Source organism: Lissotriton helveticus, chromosome 6 (assembly GCF_964261635.1).
Source record: "Lissotriton helveticus chromosome 6, aLisHel1.1, whole genome shotgun sequence".
Classification (NCBI taxonomy): Eukaryota; Metazoa; Chordata; class Amphibia; order Caudata; family Salamandridae; genus Lissotriton; species Lissotriton helveticus.
This window is the reverse complement of record NC_136067.1, coordinates 1,953,586,017-1,953,613,166: the sequence shown is the minus strand read 5'-3', so window position 1 is coordinate 1,953,613,166 and position 27,150 is coordinate 1,953,586,017. Positions and strand designations below refer to the sequence as shown.

The 27,150-nt window shown below is 43.8% G+C and overlaps 1 protein-coding gene across 1 annotated transcript in view; it reads left to right on the top strand.

Moving 5' to 3' along the window:
* Positions 1-313: 313 nt before the first annotated feature.
* Positions 314-27,150, top strand: part of LOC144763924 (uncharacterized) — a 58,883-nt gene continuing 32,046 nt past the window's right edge. Inside the window, exons 1-2 of the mRNA XM_078649964.1 lie at positions 314-585; positions 13,423-13,483. Coding sequence (XP_078506090.1) covers positions 502-585; positions 13,423-13,483 — 145 coding nt within the window. The 5' untranslated portion in view covers positions 314-501. The remainder of the gene's footprint in view (positions 586-13,422; positions 13,484-27,150) is intronic.

Here is a 27,150-nt window from a genome sequence, read left to right as displayed (position 1 = left end):
GGTGGATGGATAGTAAGAAGAACTGAAAGAAAGCTGGATAAAAAGGAAGGAAAGAAGGAAAAGGGACAGAAAGAAGGAAAGAGAAGAGGAAAGAAGGAATGAAAGTAGCATGGAGGGCGGCGAGGACAATTCAAAGTTCCCTCAGGGATAACTCTGCCATGAGCGGCTTTCGCCGGGGCTCGCCGGCTCCCCACATGCGCTGACTGACATTTGAAATATGTTCAGAGTGGGGATAGGGACTTGCAGAGCTCAAAAGTGACGTAATGGCACATTTGCCGAGAACAATAGACCAGCTGTATGTCATGTGGCATGTGACACGCATAGGAAAAATAATGCCGTGAGGTTTTCGACGCGCTTTCTGGCCGACGCGCCCTTCATTCGTGGCGCTTCCTGCTGCCGTAAGAAGTTTCACTTTCCCTTTCCAGACAATCCCGAGCGTGACGCGGGCGGAAGCACTGGACCGAGGGCCCGGAGCGGGAGCGGGTCCGATGTGCCGGAAGAATGGACTACTTATTAGATAAATTTGGGAGTTTATGGAGGAGGTTGCCATGGCAAAACGGGCCGGGGACTGGTTCGCCCGGAAATGTGAGTGGCTCCGCAGGGCAGTGGAGGTGGGCGGGGGCTGGCGCTTAAGTCCTGGATGCAACAGGTTTGCCTGCACACGTCACTTTTCTCTTGTAAACACACTGTTTGCTACCTCTTACATTTCGTCTGCTTTAGATACTTGCACAAGTGCCACCATTGCTTACGTAACGTTTGTTCTTGTGCTTGAGTGATGCATTGCAGTATTATAACTCCATTTGTACTTTGTACGCTTTTGTAACCTGCACACATGTCACTTTTTTTCCTCCTGTAATGCACTGTTTGCTACCTCTTACATTTCGTCTGCTTTCGATACTTGCACAAGTGCCACCATTGCTTACGTAACGTTTGTTCTTGTGCTTGAGTGATGCATTGCAGTATTATACCTCCATTTGTACTTTGTACGCTTTTGTAACCTGCACACACGTCACTTTTTCCTCCTGTAATGCACCGTTTTCTACCTCTTGCATTTTGTTTGCTCACAATTGTCATTTTTGCCTCATGTAACTTAACGTTTGCTTTTGTAATTTGTTCATTTGTAATGTTTCTCCTCATGTACCATTTCTGTTCCTACTATGAAGCGCTCTGACACCTTCGGGTAAAGTCCGCGCTATATAAAAACGCATACAATAAATAAAATACAGGTCCTGCAACCTGGCGCTCACTCACCCCCCTCTGGCATCTTTCTGTGCTTGGTTGTACTTGTTTCAGTCATTCATCCTTATTGCACGCGGTTGCAACGGGATGGCGAGGGGGCTGCCAATGATGTTGGGCTTGGCTTCCTACTACCGATTTTCAAAGCAGTTTCAAGTGCCCACTTGAGCAGAGAAGATGATTTTTATTTTTAATAGCTTCCAAGTAGCCTCCATTTCATTCCTGACATATCACCCTTTCCTGGCATTTTAGTCAAGACAGTTTTGCATGCTGGGACTCGTAGTTTAGATTTTAGCATGTAAAGTAAAGGATATATAAAAGTATGTCCCGGCCGTAACGCCACTGCTTGCTTAAAAATCGGGACTGGTTGAGAGTTTCATTTTAATGGTAAATCAATCTCAGTCCCAAAGTGGAAATCTCAACAATGGACAGAATAACCAGGACAATTAGTGAAAAGTGAAATCCTTGTTCCTGCAGAGTTGCCTTCATAATGAGTGCAATGCGGCCATACTATTTAGTGTAGGGTGACCGTAATCAGTATAAAGTGGCTACTGAAATCAGTGCAGAGGGGGCAGGCGGCATGTGCAGTCTTCTTGGGAGGACCGTCACAGTATTCTGCCTCGCCCAGACAGAACAAAATGTCTGATTGTTCAGACATCAGACTGATTGTTCCTGATTTTGGTTCTTCGTCAGGCCAAGAACCCAAACGTGTCTATGGGAAAGATCAAGTACTTTTTGCAACATATGCTTCACATGGGGCTTGTAACAACATATGGTGAGAACATCTGTGCAACTCATTAAGCGCAGGCTGTTCAAGTATCAAACAAAAATGTGGAGTGTTTTTTATTGTTTTATTTGGTAAGATTTTGGGAGCACATCTAAGTCTCAATGAAACATGTACCACGTGCTTTACCTAGTCAGGAAGTGTTTTGTCCTGTCAATGCTTTTATATATGATGTATTCGTGTATGGGTGTCCAACGAATAGTTCTGGGGCTACTGGTGGCTCGCCAGCACCATTGAAGTAGCTCTAGAAATGAAAGATTATCCCAGTACATCATTCAGAGTGTTTATGCACATTGAAGAAGACAGCACTGCTCATGTCATGAACCTTAGAGGGCCAGCCAGCCAAACCAATGGAAGGGACTCATGGTAAGACACAAACAAGCACTGTGTGGGCCTGCTTGTCCTGAAGAATGACCACATGTACCCACTGTGAACCTAGTAAAGTCAACAGGAGGTTGGACATGTAGGCACCACTCTATCAGCGACACTATGTATGTCTCTATGCATGTATGTATATGGTAAAAGGCAGCAGAGAGATGTACATGGTCAAAAACAAGCATAAATTAATTGAGTAAGAAAAGTGGAAATTGGGTTGTGGGCGGTGAATGCATTGTCCTGTAGTGTTCTTTGAAGAGGTGAGTCTTCAACTCTTTCCAAAATTGGAGCAGCTTTGGAGCAGTCCTGTTGGATATGGGGTTTTGCTTTCATAGCTTGAGTGCATAGATCGAAAAGGCCTGCTGTTTTGTTGTTTTTTGTTTTTAAACTTTTTAGTTTGCAGTCTGATGGTGTCCTGGTTGCTGGTGTGCCGAGATCAATCAATCGGTATTTGTAAGCGCACTAATCACCACGGGTGTATGCAGGCGCTGCGTGGGGTAGGGGGATCTATTCGAACATCCAGGTCTTCAAACTGCTACTGAATTCGGTGAGGGAGGAGGAGGTTTGGAGGTGGATGGGGAGGTCTTTCCAGGCCTTTGCCGCGAGGTGGGAGAAGGTGCGTCCTCTGGCTCGAGTACAATGGATTCTGAGGACGGTGGTGACGACCAGGGAGGCAGACTGCAGGTGTCTAGTGGGGTAGTGGAAGGTCAGGCGGTCTTTCAAGTATTCAGGTCGTGTGTTGTGGAGGACTTTGTAGGCATACATGAGCAGTTGGAAGTGGCGACTCTTCTTGATGGGTAGCCAGTGCAGCTTGCCGAGGTGGGGGATGATGTGGGCTCCCCTTGGCAGTTTTGAGGATTTTTGCTGCAGTGTTCTGGATGGTTTGGAGGCGTTTGAGGAGGAGGAGGGTGGTGGTTCCGGTGTAGAGTGCATTCCCGTAGTCAAATAGACTAGTGATGAGGGCTTGAGAGACGGTTCTTCTGGTGTCTGTTGGGATCAATCTGAAGATCTTGCAGAGCATTCTGAGGGTGCTGAAACAGGTGGCGGCAACTGAGTTGACCTGTTTTCCCATGGAGAGCTCACTGTTGAGGATGATGCCGAGGTTGCGGGAGTGGGTGGTGGGTGCTGGTCCGAGAGCAGAGGGCCACCAGCAGTCGTCCCACGTTGAAGGGGGGTCTTCCGAAGTCTTGTTGAGTTTGAGGCAGTTGGTTCTCATCCAGTCGGCCGCATCAGTCATGGGGTTCTGGAAGTTCGCTCTAGTGGTGTCTGTGTGTTTGGTGAGGGAGAGTATGAGCTGGGTGTCTTCGGCGTATGAGATGATGTTGAGATTGTGACTGTGGGACAATGAATGCTAGTGGCATCATGTAGACATTGAACAGTATGAGGCTGAGTGAGGATCCCTGGGGTATGCTGCATATGATGCTTTTGGGGTTGGTGCTGTAAGGTGGGAGGCGTACTCTCTGGGTGTGGCTAGTGAGAAAAAAGAATAGTTGTCTGAGGGCGTTGCCGCAAATGCCGATGTGCTGAAGTCCTTGGACGAGGAGGTGGTGGTGGACTCTATCGAAGGCTGCTGACAGGTCGAGGAGGATCAGGACTGCTGATTCGCCCCGGTCGATGATGGCTCTTACGTCATTTATGGCGGCTATAAGGGCGGTGTAAGCGTGGAGTGGGGGCGGACCGGAATAACAGGCGTGGAGGCCGTATGTAGTGGGCTATCTCGTAGCCGGTTTTATTAGAGTACAGTGTTCAGGGGATGAGGTACAAGGGAGAAGAGGGATCTGGATTGCGGCGGGTTCCGGCTCTGTGGTGATGGTTCTTCGCTTGGGGACGGTCACGGGTCGTAAGCTGGGTTGGCTGGTCTGCTGAGGCAATGGTCGGTTCAGTCGCGGGACGGTGGCTCCTCGGAGGTATGTGAAAGGAGAGAGAAAAAGTGGCAGTTAGTTCTTCTGTTCAAAACTACTATTCTGTCCTTTACCTTCACCGGGCGTGTGGGAAAGAAAGTGAACATGAGGCAGGGTGGGGAGAGGTACGAGAGGGAAAGAGGCAGCAGGGTAAGGAGGAGGGTAACTCTGTGCCGGTATGTGAGGGGTAATATACGCAATCGTGATAGTGACACACACACGGATATATACACTATTTCACAGTGCGAGGTGTATGGTGAGGGAGGAGCTACTATACAGGTACTATATTTACAGGCGGTACTATTTACACTAAGGGGGAACAGGTACTCACTTGACCCGCCGCAACTCTGTCCGCGAGTTGCGGCCGCTCTCCAGCTTCCTCCTCTGGCCTCCACCAGTCCTCCGTCCAGACGTCGTCTCCTGCTTCTGGTTCCTCGCTCTGCTCCCTGGGTTCGTCGCACGCCGTCTCCTGCCACGAGTCTTCCTGCTTGAACGCCCTGTTGTCCGCTGTTCCGGCTTTTCTGCGGTCCGCCTCTGGACAGGGGGAGGGACTTCCGGGGTTACGGGAAAGCACTTCCGGTTTCTCCCTCGTCGGGACTGGTTCCTGTAAGGAAGAAGAAAGGGGTGGAGTCCTGGTTGTTATGGACGCCCGTGCACCGGAGGACTGCCGCCAGGACCGGGAGGGGAGGCGTGGCATCGGCGAGGTAGGGATCGCGGTCCCATCACAGGCGGTTTCTGTGCTGTGGTTGGAGCGGAATCCGTATTAGAAGGAGTCGAGCAGGTGGTTGGATTCCAAGTAGTCCATGAGTTGGCGGTTGACAGCTTTCTCCAGCACCTTGGTTGGGAAGGGGAGGGGCGAGATGAGACAGTAGTGCTTGAGGTCGGATGGGTCTGCTGTGGTTTTTTCAGAAGTGGTTTTACTTCGACGTCCTTCCATGATTCTGGGAATCTGGCGGATCTGAGCGCTGAGTTGATGATGCTTGTGAGTGGGGGTCTGATTTGTTTTGCGTCCGAGGTTGAAGGCGTGGTAAAGAGGGGTCAGTCAGATCTCCGGAGTGGATGAAGGACATGATGGACGTTGTGGTTTTGGTGTTGAGGGGTGTCCAGTCTGTCAGGCAGTGGAGTGGGAGGATGGTGGGAGGAGCCAGGAGGTCCGGTAGCAGTAGTTGAGGTCCTTGTAGATGTTGGCAATCATAGTGTGGAAGAAGTCAGCGAGTGCGTTGCAGAGGATATGGGAGAGCTGAATGGTGTTTTCAATGGCATCTGGGGGAGGAGAATTCTTTGACCATGTGGAATAGTTCTTTGGTGCAGCTGGTGGACTGGAGGCTGGTGGCAAGTGCAGCTTTCTTTGCTTCTTTGATGGTGTGGTAGGATTTGAGGGCTGTCTTGGAGGCTGTGCATGCGCCTGGATCTTTGCTGGTGCGCCAGCGTCTCTCCAGTGGTTTGCATTTCCGTTTTTCTGCTTTGAATTCAAGGGTGAACCAGTTGGTGTGATTCTTCTGTTGCGGAGGGTTTTTGATGGGTGCAATGGAGTCGGCGCTGATGGTGATCCATTCGGAAAGGAGGGTAGCGGCTTCATTGACGTTGTCGGATGGGTGGAGGGTGGTGGTGTTGAGGGCGGTCATCTATTGGGATTCGTGATGGGTGGACGGCGAGGAGCAGGGGTAGTGGTCTTCCGGTGACAGCGATGGTGAAGTGAACGATGCTGTGGTCCATCCAGGAGAGTGCGGCCGTGTGGCAAAAGTGGATTTTGTTGTTAAATGTGAAGATGAAATCGAGGGTGTGGCAGGGAGGTGTGCGTGAGGTTGGTGACACACTGGTTGAGGCCCAGGTAGTCCATGGAGTCTAACAGGGTTGCCGAGTTGGTGTCTGAGGGTCTTAGAGGTGGAAGTTCAGGTGTCCGAGGAAGAGGTAATGCCTGGATTTCAAGGCGAGGGGTGCACTGACTTTGGGTATGGAGGTGCAGAAGGATGGTCTGAGTGGGTGTTGGCTTGGAGGTAGAAGTTGAGGTACTCCATGTCGGGTGAGTAGGGGTCGTGGGAGGTGATGAGCCTGATGAAGTTCTTGTGAACTATGGCAATTCTTCCTCCGCGTCTGGTTGGCTAGTCTCAGTGAGTAATTGTTTAGCCGGTAGGAGTGGTGGTGGCTATGTCAGGGGCTGAGGAATCATTGAGCTAGGTCTCTGTCAGGCTCGTGGTGATGAGGGTGTTCCAGAGTTCGATGGCGTGAGCGGACATTGAGTAGCATGCATCGAAGCTGACATTCAATGGACTTAGTGGGGCGCTGGTGTTGCGGCAGTGGCGGCAGTCAAAAGCTCCTTCAGTGTCTGTGGGTGAGCAGGTGCTGCAGAGGGTGTTGCGGTGCCCTGGGTTCAATCCTCTGAGGGCAGAGCTGATGTAGAAGTGGAAGGTTGGAGGACCAGGGGTTCCGGTGCTGGGCGCAGACGAACCTGCTGGCATTAAGTAGCCTGTGGAGGTGGGTGGCACCGGGAGTAGGCAGCTCCCCTGTGGTCATGCAGGAGAGCGGGGTCAAGTGGGACTCGGGTGATCCGCCAGTTAGTGAGCTTGTCTGCAAGATAAGCAGGGATGCTCATGGTAATATTTTTGTTAATGAAGCAGATGGTTTTGAAGATACTGCAGGCCAGCAGTGAAAGCAGATGTAGTTCCATCAGGATGGGCGTGGTTTAATCACATTTCTTCAGGCTCTGGATGAGACGTGCTGTGGCACTAAGGATGCCCCTAAGTGGTGACAGTGTGGCTTAAGGAAGGCGATGGCGTAGGGCATTACCACCATCCATGTGCAAGAGTACGAGTGTTTAAACAGCAGGTCTGAAGGCGCTTACTCTAAGACTTTAGAAAAGTGAGCTGGTACCAGGCCATCTTTGTTTTTTTGGCCATATGTTCCTTAAGAGCCAGATTGGTGTTCATGGTGAATCGGCATCCACTGAAAGTTGGGGTTTGAAGCCATCAAGGTTCATGTCATGGACCCAGGATTGTACTGTATTTTATGTGTGAATAATGGGTTTGGAAAGAAAAGGACATGCAGTAGCCAGAGCTAGAGTCAGGGCGGAGTCACCTAAGTGTGGGCCAGCAGGAGTCCGAGAGAAGTGTGTGAGTTAGTTAATTGATGAGACCAGGATCTGAGGAGAACAGAGGCTGGATCCAGAGCTGAGATTAATTTCTAAGCCTCACTGTGCAGGTATATTTGTGTGCCAATTTATGTGGGTGCCTGTCTGTGTGTTTGGCATTGTCTGTCTCCCTGATAGCGTACCTCCCTAGAAGCTAGACCTGGTGCCTACGATCACCAAAGGACTGGGTTCATCTTTGGCACCATCTTTGTGTCTGTACCTGGCTTAATAAGAGGCAGGAGGGCTTCGTGAATTAAACGCTTGCAACCGATTTGAAATGACAACATGGCCTTCCATCAAGAAAGTAAATTTAATACAAATACATTGGGTAATACAAACTCATGTTACTTGTAGTGTTTAGAAGCAAATGTAGATTTTCCTAGTGTTCATGACGGAAAGTCTTAATTTTATTAAATACACAGGGGCGTGTATTATGCTTTCTGATCTTGCATTTAATTGCACAGCAGCCAAGATAAGCAAAAAACTACAGTTCCCAGAGGGCCAGAGAACAACTGGGCCATGGGAATGAGAAAAAACGAGAGTGAAGTAACCAATCACGGAGGACCTAACAGATAAAGACCCTAACTGACTGCGCAGCTTCCTCTTTTCGCTGACGAGCAAGTCATATAATGTCATCAAATAAAGGAAAAATGAACAAAATTAAGGAGAGAGCCAAAGTCCAGGAACTTAAGTCTTGCATCAGAGGAATCCAAGGAAGAAGACCAAACAGGACACCAGAAGAAGGAGCCAGGAGCACTGGAGCTGGAGAACGTGGAGGTGAGGATCTTAAAAGCCGAAGGGTAGTTCTCCTAAGACGAAGCCGGTGGCAGGGCTGGATTCGCTGTAGGGAAAGAGAAACGAATGTTAGTAATGTTGCGGCGGGATAATACACGCCTCCGTGTCTTTAATAAAATTAAGACTTTCCGTCATGAACCCTAGGAAAATCTACATTTTATGGCAAGACCGGAGGCTCCTATTATGCTTGTTTAAAGCATATTAACAACATCAGAAGCCACAGTATGAACAGGTTTACAATAGAACATGCGAAAAATACTGTCATTGGACCAATCTGCTGATCTCAGAATGTCTTTCAAACAAGAGCCAGAACAAAAGGCTTTAGAAGCCATGGCTCCCCTGGCTGAATGAGCCCCGAAGACGGAGACATCAATTCCGGCAAGAGACATGACCCAACGGGCAAGGGAAGGAGAGGAGACAGGGAGATGGGGTTTACGAAATGAAATAAGGAGTTGAGAATGAGAGGGCGTTCTGAGATTAGCGGTCCTTTCTTCGTACACTTTTAAACACTGTCCAACACACAATTTGGGATGAGCTGGAAAATAAGGATAAAACACTGAATCCAAGTTAGTCTTAGTTCGTCTGCGTATTTGAAATAATACACCTGTAGGAGAGAATTGGCGAGCAGAAACATCTAGAGCCTTAACATCAGAAACTCTCTTAATGGAAATTAAACACAGTAACATGGTAAGTTTTGCAGATAACATTTTGAGTGAAAGAACAGAATTGTCAGGCCAATTTGTAAATAATTTAAGAACTACTGTAACATCCCATAAAGAAGTATACTTAGCCAACGGCGGTTTCGCACATCGAACTCCTTTCAAGAGACGAAAAATTAGAGGGTGAGCACCAACCGGTTTACCATCAATCTGGGAGTGGTTGAGAGAAATGGCTGAACGATAGAGATTCACAGTGCGATAGGCCTTACCTGCGCTGGCCTCTGAAGCGAGGAAATTAATGATAAAATTCAGAGGGGCTGAAATGGGATTGAGGTCCCTTTCCAAACACCAGCTTGCCCAAAGAGACCAGGCGGATTTGTATGCCTTGGAAGTTCCAGCGGCCCAGGCCTGGCTAATAAAGATCGAAGCCTATTGTGAAATGAGGGCGTTAGAAGAGGAAGGCCGGAAACTTTCCAGGCCGACAACGTTAGGGAGTTGTCGAGAATGAGACTGTGTTGTTTGCCTTGAGGATTGAGTAGAAGATCCCTGAAGGAGGGAAGAAGGACTGGGAAGTCCACTGCCATCTCGAGAAGAGACGGAAACCAAACCTGTGCCTGCCAAAAAGGAGCTACAAGAACTAGAGACGAAGACTGGCGGCGAATTTGAGAGAGAACCCTGTTGATCATCAGAAAGGGGGGAAAAGCATAATGCAAATGACAAGACCAATCCTGCAGGAAAGCGTCTGTCGCCAAAGCCATAGGGTCCGGTCGCCAGCTGTAGAACTGGGGCAATTGGGAGTTGAGCCGGGATGCAAAAAGATCGATAGAGAAAGGGCCCCAAAGATGGGAGAGAGAAAGGAAGACGGATGGACAGAGCTTCCAGTCGCTGGAATGTCAAAGAAACCTCGAGTGCCAATCCGCCACAGTGTTGAGATCTCCAGGGAGATACTCCGCTGACAAGGATAGGTGATGGGCGAGGCAGTATTCCCACAGACTTTTCGCTAAATCTGCCAGTGGTTTGGATCTGGTTCCGCCAAGATGGTTGATATAGCGGACCGCAGAAACATTGTCCATGCGGAGGAGGATTGAACAGCGAATTCTGTTCTTTGAAAGGCTTTTGATTGCAAAGGAACCTGCAAGCATCTCTAAACAGTTGATGTGCAACTTGGACTCCTCGGCGGACCATGAACCTCCAGTCGAGATTGGTCCACATCGGGCGCCCCAACCCGACAGGCTTGCATCGGATTCTAAGACAAGATCTGGGGCAGTGGCGAAGATTGTCCGGCCGTTCCACGCATCTAAATGGTCTATCCACCATTGAATCTCGGTGCGGGATTCGGGATCTAGGGCAACGAGATCCGAATAAGCGAGACCTTGTCTTAGGTGCTTTATTTTTAGGCGCTGAACAGCGCGATAATGAAGAGGGCCAGGGAAGATGGCTTGAATGGAGGAGGAGAGGAGACCGACGATCCTCGCCAGGGACCGGAAAGATAAAAGAGAGGACTGAAGAACGGAAACAATCTCTGCTTTGATCTTGGAAACTTTGGAGAGAGGTAGGCGAAGGGACGCTGCTGCAGAGTCCACCAGAAAACCCAAGAATTCCATGTTCTGAGACGGGATGAGAGAGGATTTGTCTGTGTTGATGAGGAAACCTAGGTCTGAAAGAAGAGATTGTGTCAAGAGCAGGTCGGAGAGAAGACTCTGTTTGTCGGAGTTCATGAGAAGGATGTCGTCCAAGTAAATTATCAGCCTTATGCCAAGGGATCGAAGATAAGCGACCACTGGTTTTAAGAGTTTTGTGAAGCACCAGGGCGCGGAAGATAAGCCAAAAGGAAGAGAGGTGAAACAGTAGTTGACACCTGCCCATTGGAATTGAAGAAACGTCCATTGGGAGTGATGAATGGGTACTGTGAGGTAAGCATCCTGAAGGTCCAAACGGACCATCCAGTCGTTTGGGCGAAGGGTATCTCTTAGATGCAAAATTGTTTCCATTTTGAAATGGCGGTAAACGACAAACTGGTTGAACCACTTCAGGTTGATGACAGTGCGGAGCTTTTTGTTTTTCTTTTGAACCAGAAAAATGGAGCTTAGAAAGCCTGAGGAGTCGAAGGGAAAAATTTGAATTGCTTGTTTTAGAAGTAGAGCATCGAGTTCGTTTGAAATCTGAGAGGTCATGAGAGAGGAGAAAACTAGGGGAGGAGGAAAGAAAGTTTGAACGGGAGGGGAGAGAAATTCGATCAGGTAGCCTTGGACTGTGTTTAAGGCCCAAGGGTCCGAGCTGAGAGCACGCCATTTTGGAAGGAACAGCTTTAAACGACCCCCCACAGGAGGGGAAAAAGAGAGGCTTACCTTGTTGGTTGGAGTTGTTGTGACGATAGTTTCTTTGACCTCTGCCTCTGTAGCCACGGCCACGTTGGGGATAAAATTGTGGCTTGTAGTCCTGGTTGTTATTGGACGACCCTCTGGAGCCTTGATTGTAGGGACGGCCGGAAGAGCGGCCCCTGCCTCTGCCGGCTCGTCCAAAAACCCGAGGGGCGAAAACCTTTTTTTACGGTTTGTTGGGCTTTATCCAATGAAGCAAAAGTGGAGACAAATTTGCTGAGGTCCCAAACCAAATTTTCTCCGAACAGGAGACCATTAGCCTTGGGGCCAGGATCCATAGGGGCGAGATTCGAGAGTTTTGGATCCAATTTGATAAGGAGACCTTTGCGGCGCTCATGAGTAATAGCAGAATTCGCATTCCCTAGGAGACAAAAGGCGCGTTGTGCCCACATGGAGACCTCTTCAGCAGAGAGTTCCGTACCCTCTAAACGGGCGGCTTCCGCCAAATCAAAGATACGGGCTAGAGGACACACAACGTCCAGCAACTTGTCCTGACACGTGGACCAAGCCTTGTCTACCCCTCAGCGGGGGTCCTTGCCAAACTTGGAAAAGAAGGTGAGAAGTGGTTGATCAATGGAAGGAACTAATGTGATTTTGTCGGGAAGAGCTGGTTTAGGGCACTCAGATTTGAGTCTGGATCGCACTGCGGACTCCAGAGGGAGACGCAATCTGGCCGAAATATATTCTCCGACATGATGGGAAGGAAGCCATTCCGTGGAATTTGGGTGACGAATAGAAGAGGGGTCAAACATGGGAAAGCCTTCAGAACAAAGACTGGCTCAAAAGAAAAAGAATCTAGTTTAGCAGATTTGGAAGGGGGGGTAGAAGTGTCAGCAATGTCAAACATGTCAAATAACTTATCAGCGTCATCCATATTATCGTCATCATCATCATCAGTGTCCATTATGGTGGAAATGACCAATTTTCTCCTAGGAGACTCTGCATGTTTATCTTTTTGTTTTCGTTTGCCCTCGGAACCAACAAACCCCTCCTTAGTAGGAGGCCTGGGAGGCACTAAGTCCTCAGTCAAGAGCGAGGAAAACTCGCCAGTCAACGACGATTTTTTAGAGGCACGAGCCTGAGCAGAGTGGTCCACCTTTCGTTTTCTGCTTTCCCCCGCAGATTGGGCCAATAGTTTGGACATGATGCTTAACATGGAGTTCTCCATATTTTTGGACATTCGTTTCATGGAGACTTCCACAGCTGACTCAACAGAGTTATTTATAAATTTATTTAAGTCTTTTTTTAAAGTTTGGGGGTCCTCGGCAGGGACTTACTCTGAGGAACTATCGTGTTCCGTATTCAGGTTATGGCAGAAAACACCAGAAAAGCAGGAGAGGCAGGCGAGGGTTAAAATGTCTTGCAGGGGCGTGTCAGAAGGCGGGCCGAGCAGAGAGCGTCAGCCGAGCCTCACACGAGGCAGAACCAGGAAGCAGAGAGCCAAAGGAACGAGAAACGCCGACACGCTGAGGAGCCGGGTCGGAGAAGCTTCAGGGAGGTGAGAGGTGAGGTGAGAGGGAGCCAGAGAAGACGCGCGAAGCAGCGAGCTACCAAAGGACGAGGAAATGTGCACCGGAGCCTTAGAAAAACACGCTGAGAGCGTCAAGGCAGCAGCGCGAGGTCGCGCATTACAAATAGAAGATAGACATCACAAAACTGGCACAATTCAATAACGTCAACAATAATAAGTCTGAGAGCAAAGATAAAGACACTTATCTGACTGCGAGCAGCCAGTAAGGAGGAAGCTGCGCAGTCAGTTAGGGTCTTTATCTGTTAGGTCCTCCGTGATTGGTTACTTCACTCTCGTTTTTTCTCATTCCCATGGCCCAGTTGTTCTCTGGCCCTCTGGGAACTGTAGTTTTTTGCTTATCTTGGCTGCTGTGCAATTAAATGCAAGATTAGAAAGCATAATACACGCCTCCGGTCTTGCCATAAAATTCACTTTGTCTCTTCAGAAAAATTGTTTAGTGCTAGATATGAAAAGCTTCTTCACATATTGGTTGCAGGTTGTATGTAAAACAGCACAGTGAATCATTTTTGCTGTATGGTGTAGATGTAACCAAATCATTATGATTAGGTGAATATTTTTTATTCTATGCATAAAAATAGTCTACTCTTGTAAGCACTATATTGTTTACTAAATGTTTGTCTGCTACATTTGAAGGGGATGTCCATGACGCCAGAGGAACAACCACTTCAACCCCTCCAGGAGGAATCAATTTTAGGTAAGAGACCACTATCACAACCATTTTGACAATTAATTCTAAGTAGGTATTGTCTCAGAATTTAGTCAGGAAAGTTATTTCCTGTATTTGTTAGTTATGTTTTTTATAGTTATTTGAGATATTTATATAGGGTAGATTAGTGTGGTTTTGAGAAGCAACAGAGTTTTCTACCAAAATCTTTATTCCTTTAAAAATGATGTACATTACTGTATAAGCGGTGCATAACATTTGAGTTTGTTAGGTACTGCAAGAGTTTTGAACTTGGGTTTTAAGCATCTTCTTGTGCTAATTGCTGACCAATATCTTGCTGTCTTTACTGCAAGCTGTGGGTTTTCACCCTGTAGAATACACATCTCGTGTCCGTTGTTCCTTAAATATTGGTAAAACTGTGATCCTATCTGGGATTTCTGAATAGTTGAATTTTACGCTTAAACGTACTTGGACAATATAGATAGAGTGGTCCCTGACCAGATTGGAATTATTAAAAAACAGTTTCAATAGAAAAACAATTCATGACAAAATTATTTAACAGAACACTATTGTTTATTCACATAGTGTTTGTGAGTATTTCATTGCATTCTTTCCTTTTTACTTTTACATTATTGTACACATAAATAAAAAATTTCAGTGCCCACTATACAGGGAAAAGGGGGGGGGGGTTTGTGCAGTGATCGGGATAGGTGCAGATGAGGGAAAGTGGCAAGTCAATTGTAAATTTCTTTTAACAATAGACAATGGCTTCTCAAAGGAGCCTTTTTAAAAAAAAAAAAAAAATTAATGAATGAATGATTTATTTATTTGTTGATTAATTAAAACCATTACAACAAAGAACAAAAATAAATTAAAAAAAAAACAACACATACCAAATTAAATATTCCAGGATACAATGCATAATATTGACCACAATCAATTAACTTTTTCCAGATCGAGATAATTTAAAATTATTATTTCATTTTTAAAATAGACTATAGGGCTTGGCTTTTTTCAGGGATAAAGTGCACGTGTATCGTTCAATAAAAATAATTATCATAATAAATAGAACATTGTCTAAAAAATAGTACTCTAAAAGCAAACTATTAATACATTAAAAAGAGCCATAGAAATAATTCATCATAACCTAAAAAACAACAGCATCCTCATTTCACTGCCGTAATAAATTTAACATATACTTTGGGTGTCAACCTTACATAATTTCATTTCCACTATAAGCATAAATTTTACAAATTGGTGTATTATATGGACGTTGACACCACTTAAGCAAAATAATAATGCCGATCTACATGTCCTAATTCCCATTTCTATAAAAATAGGTTTTAAAATTGTTTTCCGTTCCTTCATCATTTTTGGGCATAGTGTTACCATATGCAGCAAGGTTTCATCATATTGCCCACAAAGCCGACACATATTTGATTCCCATTTGGACTTCCATTTGGGGGTTCCATCTTTGGTTGGATAAATTCCAAACCTTAATAACATGAATTTGTTCTTAATTAAGGGTTTTTGATGAAAAAGTAAATAGGGTTGGACCATCATTTTGTCGAAGCCATTGGCAATGGTCCTAAAGTGTTTTTTTTTCCCCAACTCATATTTATCCAACACTTCTGACAGCAAGGCAACGGTTGAATTAACCACTTGGATGCTAAGCCTATTTGTTGATTCCCATGTAATTTCCATTGAAACCAATGGAAACTCCATGACGAGCTGGGCTCGTCATGAGCGTCGAAGGGGTTAATACATTTTTTATAAACCATTTTACTCCTTGTTTCGTCTTCCAATTTGGGACATTTGAATTTTAGGAGATACTCGGCTAAGTAATCCTGCCAGCTTCTAAAATATTCGCTTGTTGAGATCTCGATCCAACACATATTGGCCAACGTGCCCTCCTCGGCTCGAGATAATGCCAATAGAGTTTTAACAAATGCAGCTTTACGTACCAGGAGCTGTTGCCGTAAGCCAAATTCCAATCTTAAATTGGCACGTGAAATCTGCCTGGGAACCCTAAATACTGAATTATATGTCCTTGCAACTATGTCCTCCAATACTTTCACGTCTCTACCCTTAAAAATAATGGATCCATAGTCCAGGGAGGGGATACGTTTTTCTTTCATGACTTTAAGTAGGTGGTCATAATTGGGGCATACTCATTTATCTCTTAATTTATGAAATGCGAAAGCAAGTGAGGTACCTTTAGCCTCTAAGTTATTAAAATGCTGTCTAAATGATAGTCGATCATCAAATGTTATTCCCAAATATTTATAGGTTTTTACACAATCCACAGACAAAACATTGATATTCAATTCCTTTACTCCAAGTTTGCCTTTCCCTATTACCATTATTTTTGTTTTTTTAATATTAATTGTTAAACCATTTTGGGTTACATATATATTAAAATAATGTATTAATCTTTTTAGTCCTATCATAGTTTGGCTAAGTAAAATAGTATCATCCGCATTCTGTAAGTATTTGATTTCTTTACCCATTACAGAAGGGGAATGTGAATTTACATCATTAAAATGGCTTGGGAGATCAGACATAAATAAATTAAAAAGACAAGGAGCAAGCACACATCCTTGTTTTAAGCCTAGATTTGTTTTAAGGCGGCGGGTAGTATGTCTACCATCGCCTATTTTGACCTGAACCCAAGTATTTGAATACAATAATTTAATCATTTTTATTACGGTTTCTGATATACCCCAATTCATTAACTTTTTCCAAAGAATATTTCTGGGTACAGAATCAAATGCGGCTTTTAAATCAATAAAACAGATGTACAATTTTTGTTTCCTACATATGGCTCTTTGTCCTAATAAAGACAATAAAATCAGATTGGTAAGAGTCGATTCTCCCTTCCTAAATCCTGTTTGAAAGATTGGGATCAATTCTTCTCTTTCCGCCCAAGACTCTAACTCCTCTAACAGACAACTTGCAAATATTTTAGCATCTACGTCTGTTAGGGTAATTAATCGATAATTTGCAGGGTTCTCCTGGGGCCCACTTTTGTAGATCGGCTGTATAATACTTCGTCTCCATGAATCCGGGATACAACCAGTTTTAAGAATTTCATTAAAAAGGGCCGTTAATATCTCTGGCCAATGCTCAATTTTAGCTTTAAAAATAGCGTTCGGCATTCCATTAGGACCAGGTGCTCCATTTGATCTAATTTTAAATAAAGCTTTTTTAACTTTGTCTACCGACCATAACTTAGTAGTCCTAGAGCCTGATGTATCCCTTGAGCCTGATGTATTCCTTGTGCCGGGAGGGTCGCATTATTCACCTGGCTCCAATTCACACTTGGTGTCAGAACATTCAAGCTCCTTTATCATGTGGCTTTGGGAAGTTAATTTATTATTAAAAAAGTGTATCCAACTTAATTCATCTATATTAGCGCTTGTATTTCTAAAATTACCATTTTCTAAGTTATTAATTATACTCCAAAACATTCTTAAATTCTTAGACTTACATGCGAAATGGAGTTTGGCCCAGGTCGCTTCATAATACAATTGTTTAGCCCTCCAGATTTCATTCTTATAACTCCTCTTTAGATTTCTAATTTTAAGCGACGTTAAAAAGTAGGAAGATCCCTTTGCTTTTTTGTATACTAATCTTATTGATTTGTTAAGAGACCGTTTCAAATACAGTAAGTGGTGGGAGAATCAACCTGGGTTCCTAGGATTCAAAATTACAGCCCCAGATGGTTCCCTATTGGGAAATTTATTCAATAGGGAGCCACATAAGGTGGGCCATAGGTCAAGCATTGGAGTTCCGTCAGAGTATTTGACCTGCGCATCAAAGATTAGAAGAGAGAGAAAGTCAATAATATCTTTCTCTGTTTTCTCATTCCAAATTAACCTTTTTAAATTAAAAGCGACCAGGCCCGTTCCCAATATTTTAGTCTCTGGTAAATACTCGAAGAATAAATTGATCGCAATAACTTGCGGATTGTGGTCGCTCTCCATCCTTGGTACAATCTCATAACTTTGAACTTGTTCTGAGAGTTTATCTGACAATATCGTATAGTCGATTATAGAAAGACAGTCAGCTTTATTAAATGTTGGAAGGTGCTCTCTATCATATAACATCGTTAGATTGTATTTAATAAATTCACAATTAGACCATTGGGATAAAAGACCTGAATGGGTTGCCTGCTTTTTATACGATAAAAGATGGGTGTTAAAATCTCCCGAAATAATTATCTGAGCATCCCTATTATCATAATATAGCACTTTCACCATTTCCCATAACTGGGTAAGTTGGAGTGATCGCACCTTTTTTTTCGAGCTTAAATAGACATTTAAAATGATCAACGATTGACTGGCAATTAATTTAACACATTGAATCCATTTAACTTGGAGGTCTATTTCATAATGTTCAACATTAAGACTTAAAGAAACATAAATTGATAGTCCCCCACTAGGTCGACCATATGCAGCGTCCCTGCATGCTGCATTCAAATATTCGTAATAGCCGATCAGCGGGGTGCTGATCAAATTCCACGTTTCTTGCAAAAGTAACAAATCAAACAATTTTAAAAAACCTACAACATTTACATCTTCTACAAGTGTGTTAAAACCATTAGTATTCCAAGAGCAAATTCTAACTGCTGTCGGTGCATTGGACGAAGTACCCCAGCATCAGTCCATATTTGCTGTCTTTTTTCCAGATAGCGTAGCCGGGAGCCAACTCCAATCATCCGCTGCCGCATGAATCTCTTTTAGCTCCTCACACACTCGAGACCCTGGCTGACAGCTTTTGATTTTAATGCCACCTAGCCTATTTACAGCTAAAGATGGACCTGAAGCGCCATTCAATACTCTAAATTGATTAGCATCAGTTTGTTTTGGAGTCTCCTTCTTCACTATGGGTATTAGTGGGGTCGGATATTGCAGACCGTGAAGTCTCCATACTTTAATTCCCCAATTTTCAAATTTGTTAGAGTTTGCTAATATTTTCTTTACAATATCATCCTTTAACCACGTCGTGATGGTTATCTCCCTATTATCACCCTCTAATTTAAACTCTACAGAGTCCAGGTCCTCAGTTGCAACATCTTTAAGATCAGGGGTTGCTTTTAGTAATTTCAAAATGTTCCCTCTGTTCAAAATATCATGTGAACCGCGGGACGAGTAATGGGGACAGAAAACCACTTGTCGATTTTCAACCTGCAGTTTGGGGGATTCAATATTACTCCTAGGCCCTTCTCCGGATCGATCAGTATTATTCCTAAGCACTGAATACGATCGATCCATATTCCCGGCAGACACCGACAGGGAGTTATCTTGCAGTTTGGGGGATTCAATATTACTCCTACGCCCTGGAACAGATCGACCAGTATTACTCCTAGGCCCTGAATCAGATCGATCCATATTCCCAGCAGTCACCAGCGTGGGGTTATCCGGGCGATTAAAACGATCAGGTTGCTCTGATTTAGGTTGAGCCAGAATACTGGAATCCTTAACCTGTTCATTCTTGTTAGGATGGAAAGGGGAGGGATTTACTAATTTTCCATAAGACAGCTTCTGGTCTTGTACACAGAGCTGTACTCCCTGACTAATTTGATCCTTATATGTAAGGGAAGGGTTTACAATTGTATCATTGGACATATATTGCTCTCCTTTTGAGACCACTCCATCATTTCTAGACCAGACGGACCCTATTTCTTTTAAATCGGTGTGTTTATTATTATTGGACCCTATTAATTCTTGAACTGTGATAATCTCATTCTGGGAAAAGTTTTCGATAAACTGATAAGAGTTTAGATCTTGCATTGGCTTTTCTTGCTCTACCCTGTTTTCTCGGATTGGCAGAATCTGGTTTATTGGCCCCACATTAAGAATAGGCTCTTCCTTTGGCCCTTCACTTCCGGCTTTACCGCATGGCATAACCTTTTTATTAACTTGAGGTGCAATCGAAGGTCTAAAAATTGGGAAAAGAGCTACTGGACCAGATTCAAGTTTAATGGGCCGCTATTGTTTACTACCCCGGTAACTATTTTTTTATCCCGGGCTGCCTTATTATGAGCTTTTCTCAATCTTTTTCTCGCCCTTTTTGTTAAGACTTCAGGTACTCCTATTTCTTCAGTGGCCAGTGATACTGTTGAGCTGCTCGTATTTGACTCCCGATTTATCTTTAATTTAGGGGTGTGAGATGTCTCTAAAGGTACAAAGACCAGAGGATTTTTTTCTATAGTTCCAGTATTTCTTAATTCTTCACTCCTCCCAACTTCCCTAACGGATAATCATTTTACTTCGTGGACCATAGAACCAACAATTGATGGCAGATCAGAGATTTTATCAATCAATTGAGCACACGTGCAGGATATTAACTGATTTTCTTTATCAGCTTGAACTTTGGAAATCAAATTAGTCAGTTGGAGAAGCTTAGCGTCAATTCCTGCAACGTGAGTTGATAAAGTATTTAGAATGTATACCTGAATGTCTCACTTATCAGAATGGAAATTAAGAGCTTTTGTTATAGAATCCATTGTATTAAGCAAACAATCCCATACTCCATGCTCAGAATTACTAACAATATTTTCCAAGGTGTCTGGTTTTACCTGAAAATTTCCATGAAACTTTGTTAGAAAAGATAGATCTGCGGAGTTAAAGGAATTACAATGCTCATTAATATCCAACTTAACATTATTGCTCCTACTAGCCGCACCTGGAATCAATACAGACTTATTGATACAAAAGCTATTTTCCAAAATTATACTAGATTTATCCAGATTAATAGGACAAGCCTCCCCAGTTGGGGAAAGATGATCAATCGGGCTTAATACTAAATCGTCTCTGCCACTCTTAATAAGTGGCTTAAAAACATTATAATCAGCCTCTACGGCCCCATCACTGACATTATGATTCGAATCCGAAGAAATTTCTATTACCGAGCAGACACCAGATCTACTCTCTTTAGATCTTTTGTTCGCCTCTTCCATTCCTAAATTTTGTTGATTCTCCATCACAATTAAATCAGTAGACTGGTCAGTTTGCTGATCCACCGTATTAGGACGGTGAATTTGTGCCTGCGTCTGCAACGTTCCGATGTACACTGGTAAGTTTTCCGACAGGTTAAGCGCTGGGTCTTGTATGTCCTTAACCTGCTTTGGAAGTTTTTCCTTAGGACTACTCACTTCCGACGCCTTAATTTGACCCAAAATAGTTTTAGGATCTTTCAATGGGGATGAATGGCCAACAATTAGGTTTGGAACCAGAGAGATTGGCTCATCGCGGGGCCTTGGAAGAGATGAGGCAGATTTAGGCTCCGGGTCTTCCCCCAGTTGAGAACTATTTAAACCTGGTGACGATACAAGAGAAGTAAATGAAGATGATCTACACTCAACGCCAGAGTTACCATTATCCTTCTTAAATTGAATTCTATTTTGCTTTTGGATATGGTACTTAAAAAAAATAACTCTTAATTGACATTTTTTTCAAGAATGACAAATCATCGCTGGTCTCGTGGTGGATTATCAAGATTTACCTTATCTAAGAACATGGAGCTGCCTCCAAATTTCGTTTCCTATAAAACAATATATGGACACTAATTGTAGAGTCATTAACATGGGTTCCTTATCAGGTAAAATAACTTAAGGATCTAAATCGTATTTACCTTACTGGTGATCCAGTAGGATCTCAATTTATGTGGTGCAACTAAAGGGAAGTAAAGGGGACCATGAGTATTATTATCATATTACCACAAGTCACTGGGCAGTGATTCGGCTAGTAACACAGGGAAAATGTGCGCTCAGAATTACCTATTTCATAGTATGAGTGCGTGAGCCAGGGTCCGTATTATTTCATGACTCTGCCCCTGGGAAACGAAATCGGAGCAAAAATTAGGTCTCACGACTTCCTACCAGGAATATCTACTGCCAAACGGAGTCAAAACGGTAGGATACGGTAGGATGGCCACCGGTACCTGAAAAATTGGGTCGTTGAACCGCGTCCCCGGCAGTCTCCTGGTGATTGGGAGCTCGTCTGGCGTTCTGCCCGCATATGTGAAAGCGGGCAGACTTCCACGTCACGTGATTGCGGTAAACAGGGTAGACAGACTCAAACCCTGTCTCTATAGTAACCTGCATAAGCCTCGGAAGGGAGAGACAAGGTATTTCTATGCATCTCATAAATGCAATTGGGATTCCAGAGTTTGCCATTGAGTGGAGTTAATCCCGATAAATGTAGTGCGACGTAGTCTGACAGCCATTGGGTGAAATTAATCATGTATTTGGAAAAATGTGTGCCAAATCTGCCCATCTTCCTCAGAAAACATTCGGTAAACACATGTAAAGATCAATAGGCATGTCTACGTTGCCACTGTATAATCTGAGGGTTGGACCACATAACTGCTTCACAGGGTATTATGGTAGTTTGGATGAATGACAACCTGTTGTGCTCTCAATGTATTAGTAGACCGCATATCTACTTGATATTTAAGTTCTCCTGATCATGAGGAAACATTCAGTCGACATTCCCACATTGTTATCGAAAGCTAGACCATGTAACTGCCTAGCAGGGTATTATGGTAGTCCAGAAGGATGACACCCAGATGTGCTCTTAAATTGTTTAATGACCGCCTAACTACCTCGCAGGGCGTTATAGCAGTCTATATAAAGTATGGTGTACGATGTTATTATTGCATGTATATCATTTCATTATACCTCACAGTGAGGTATGGAACAAATAGTTAGTTAAATAGGGTAAAGTATAGGATATAGGAAGACCCTATTTTGTGTGTATGAGGGTACGCTACAGATAGAGTGACACTACATTGTTGCCATTTGTATGAAGCTCCTGTCCAATTTGTTCAGTCCCTCATTGATAGAGTTGAAACGGGTGATCCACTTCATCTCCCGCAGGTTCAACAATGAGCTGATGTTGCCTCCCCTAGGGCCACGGTTCACTTTCTCCAAGACGATCCACTTGAGAAAGTCCGGTCCGTGTCCCTGTATTGTGCAATGTTCCACCAATAGGGCACCTACAGTTTCACATCTGATTCGACTGTTATGTTGAAGAATCCTAAATCTCACTTTCTGTTGTGTTTGCCCTACATATATCATCTCGCAAGGACATTGAATGCAGTAAATAACATCCATGGTGTTACAGTTTGTGTAGTCCTTAAGGATAATTCTGTGGTGTTTAAAGACAAACTCTTTCGTTTGAATCGTATTGTCACAAGCTTTACAATTACCACACCTGTGGTGTCCAACAATGGGTTGTAGATTCCACATTGACGTTCGTGACGGCGGTGCTGGTGTCTCTAGGTATGAGCAGACCACGAGTTCACGAATATCTTTTTCTTTTCTGAACGAATGCATCGGTGGATTGATCCCAACATCATCGCTGATCAAGTTCCAGTGTTTGTTAACTATTTTCTTATTCTCATTACTTTTAGTAGAGAAAGTCGTAACACATATTAGACGGTCCGCCTCAGGTTCCTCTCTTCTGCTTCCATGTAGGAGGGATTCGGAGGGACTGAACCAAGCTCTTTTTCTCGCTCGTTTGACCATCCTTTTTGGGTATCCTCGGTCCACCAGACGTTGAATTAAGTCTTCGGACTCTGCCATTTAGTTCTCTTTCATGGAGCAATTCCTTCTTATGCGTAGAAATTGCCCAAAGGGCAAGTTATCTCGTAATGCTCTGGGGTGGTGGCTAATATTGTAATAAAGAGTTCCTTTCCGCTGGTTTTCTGTATAGTGTGGTACATAACTTCTTTTCTTCCACATAAATAGATAGATACAAAAAGTTAATGGTAGTGGGACTGGATTCAACAGTAAACTGTATGTCTGGGGACCTTTCATTCAGCCATGTATGAAATTCTGTTAGCTCTGTCTGTCCTCCTTCCCAAATCATGATGATATCGTCTATATAACGCATCCATGTTTTTATCTTAGATCTGTATGGGTTCAAGATGCTGAGTACAAAATGTCGCTCATAAGTTGCCATGAAGATAATAGCTAAATCAGGGGCAAAAGCCGCCCCCATAGCTACTCCTTTTGTCTGTATATAGTATTCATTCTGGAACACAAAATAATTTCACATCATGGCGATTTTTAGCAATAAGACAATGAATTTTGTAGGTACAAAAACTGGAGCTGTTCTTTGGTCAAGAGCTATAGTAATCACTTCAATGGCTTCCTCTTGGGGAATGTTTGTGTAGAGGGAAACAATGTCACTAGTCACCAGAAGTTGACTTGTTGGGTCAAACGGTAAACCGTCCACAATGGTAATCGTGTGGGTGGTGTCTCGTAGGTAAGTTTCAGTGGCTTCCGCAATGGGTTTTAAAAAGAAATCAGTGTATCAACGCAAAGGTTCCAATAGAGAGCCACACCCAGAGACTATCGGACGCCCTGGTGGGCTGGTCATGTTTTTGTGTATTTTGGGTAATGTATATATAGTTGGTGTCCGGGGATTTTTCTGATTAAGATATTGGAATTCTTGCTCTGATAAGAAACCTTGATCCAGTCCTTCTTTGGTCACACGCATTATTTCTACTGCCAGATCTTTTGAGGGGTCACCTGGGAGTTTTTTATAACTCACACCATCATTCAGTTGCTTCATCACTTCTGCTTTGTATTTGCAGGTATCCTGTATAACAATGGCCCCTCCTTTATCGGCCGATTTAATGACGACCTCCTTATTTTCCTTTAGGCTCTGAAGGGCAAGTTTTTCATTCCTGCTTATGTTGTATTGGGTGTATTTCATCTTTTGTAGAATGGCTTCTACATCCCTCAGTACAACTGATTCATATGCTAGAATCTTTTTTGTCATCATATGGGCCGGTGGTACATATGTAGAAGGGACTCTCAGTCCAGTGTGTGATTTTATACTTGTTGATGGTGAATTCCTGAAATGATACCTTAGTCTCACTTTGCGAAAGAATTTGTATAGTTCTGTCTTGATGTTGAATGCATTAGGTATTGCCGTCGGTACATAGGATAGACCTCTACTGAGCACCTTGACTTCACTGTCAGTCAGGATGTGGCTCGATAGATTGACCACAGGGCTTTCCTTTACCACCTGTAGTTCTTGCGGCGGGTCGACCTCTCTCCATGTTCTTCCGGGTTAAACCTGACTTGTTTCTGGCCTCGTCCCCGATTGCCATCCCAGTCGCCGCTGTTGTTCTGTTGCCCTCTGTTGGTTCCTCTGGGGAAGGGGCGCCCACGGCTCGTGGGGGTCTCCATGTTTCCTGGTCTAAAAAAGGCTGTGGTTGTTGGTAGTTGTAGTCTTGGTATGTATAATTGCCACTGGAACCTGCCTGTTTGGTATCCCCTTCCGAACTATAAGATGAATCGGAAAAGGTAGTGTAGTTGCGTCTGCCTCTATATCCACCACGTCCTCTATTGGTAAAGCGACCTTGATTATCCTGCCTGTAAAAATCCTCTTGTAGATAAGGATACGTCTTCTTCTTGTCGTACAGTCGAATATCCCTGGCCAGTTTATTTAGTTTTCTAGTTTGTGTAGTAATGTCGAAATCCTTGAGTGTGGCATCCAGTTTTTTCAGTGCTTCCTTTGCGTTGGTAAGTGATGGATCACCTTCAATTTCAGCCTTCAGAATGGCAATCTCTTCCTGAAGGATTTTGATTTGTTCCGCCGCCGTTTCTACCCCCAGCACCATCCAGTGCCGGGAGCAGTTGTTGGTGACGAAACTAAACCCTTCATGGAATTTGGGTACATTCACAAAAATTGCAGGTTCTATTTTTATTTGCAACCCAGTGGGAATAATATTTGCCTGAAGATATTGGCTTAGTAGATGTCCATGTAATCTGGTCCTTATCAATTTCTTTTCCAAACGCTCTAAGCGTGCAATTTTGTCATTCAAAGTAAAGTCAATCCCAGGTGTACAATCTGACAGAAAATTGCTGGCCCGGTCCTGTATGAGTTGCTTAATGTAATCCTCTGTGTATGATAAAGTTTCCGTGTCCACCATAGTGGATCTGAGTGAAATCTCGAAGGAAGGAAAGAGGACCTCACAGGTAAGCTCCTGCGCTGAATATGTTGCAAAATGAGGGGTCAACCCAGAGGGTCAGAGAGACCTGGGTAGTTAAGCAATATAGATAGAGTGGTCCCTGACCAGATTGGAATTATTAAAAAACAGTTTCAATAGAAAAACAATTATTGACAACATTATTTAACAGAACACTATTGTTTATTCACATAGTGTTTGTGAGTGTTTCATTGCATTCTTTCTTTTTTACTTTTTACATTATTGTACACATAACATTTTTCAGTGCCCACTATACAGGGAAAAGGGGGGGGGGTTGTCCAGTGATCGGGATAGGTGCAGATGAGGGTAAGTGACAAGTCAATTGTAAATTTCTTTTAACAATAGACAATGGCTTCTCAAAGGAGCTATACAGGAGTACATCCAGAGTTCTGTTGGCATAATTATCGTAACATCACATTACAACCGGTGTTCATAATCACACTCTAGTCATGTGTTCCAGTATAAAAGTCAACGTTTCGACCCTAGTCGTAGGAATGATGTCCCTTACATGGCGGGTCTTCTTCAGGACACGGGGGAAGGGGTGGGCATGTCCTATAGGGAAAGATTATGAAAATTAATAAAAATCCAATTAATGGGGAAATGCACACAGAGGTACAACAAAGTTACATCATTAGGACAGGACCGATCGTACTTGGAGCAGTGCTTCAAGAAGTGTATCTCATTTTCTGCTTGACCCAGGCCACATTGTTTGGCATAATTGTTCTGGGCTTGCCTGAACGGCTGATTCTGTATGAGGAAATTAGTTGTCTGTAGTATGAAGCTCCTTTCACGAGAACACATATTTTGCCATGGCATAATTCCTGCCCTATAGTTTCTGCTAATGTGTTTTGTCTGTCTCTGTGTCCCAGTGGATAGAAAAACTTGTTTCAATGGTTTAGTTAGGATGTTTCTGGCATTCACTATGTTTTTAAGGTAGTGAACTTGTCTGTTATAGGAAGAGTTTCTCTTGCAGCACTAATATTTTTTTCGTTTTCTTGATCCTTGGGATCTTCGAAGTGGAAAACCTAGTTGCTTTTAATGGGATGTGTACAGCATTTCGAGATCTGTTTTTCTATCTCGAGCAGTAATGTATATCCTAGTTCTGCTCTACAAGCATTTTTTAGGAACTTGTTTAAGTACCTTCTTTGCTTGTATACAAAATGTCAGGTGGATCTGTTAGTGTACCACTTGCTACTGTATTGCCTGTTGATTGATTCAATAGGGGAATTGGTTCACCAAATGTCTCGATAATTACGTCCATAATTTCACTGCTGCGTTTGTACTTTAGAAATTGGCCTTTATAGAGCACTTGTGTAGGCCATATACAAATCAATATACCTTTCCCCATCCAGTTCCATCCATTCAACATTTAGCATGGTTCTTGATTGACTCATTACCACCTATTATGGCTCACACCGCCTTGGAGTGAAGGAGCAAAGTACCAGTTCACACACATCTCTCCTGGATAGTCTGCTAAAAAAAGCCAGTTGTCTGGTTTTTTTTTATCATCCGGATTGTTATTTGTACTGGCCCATTCATGCTTAGGTTATACAAGGTGGGAATCAGTGCTGTATGACCCTTTTCTGAAGCCTCATCTAAAAAGAAAATAATTTGTCAAGATATATGATTATCCCTCCAGGGATCGTTTCGCATCTAAACACACTGTTTAGGGTCTCCATTACCTT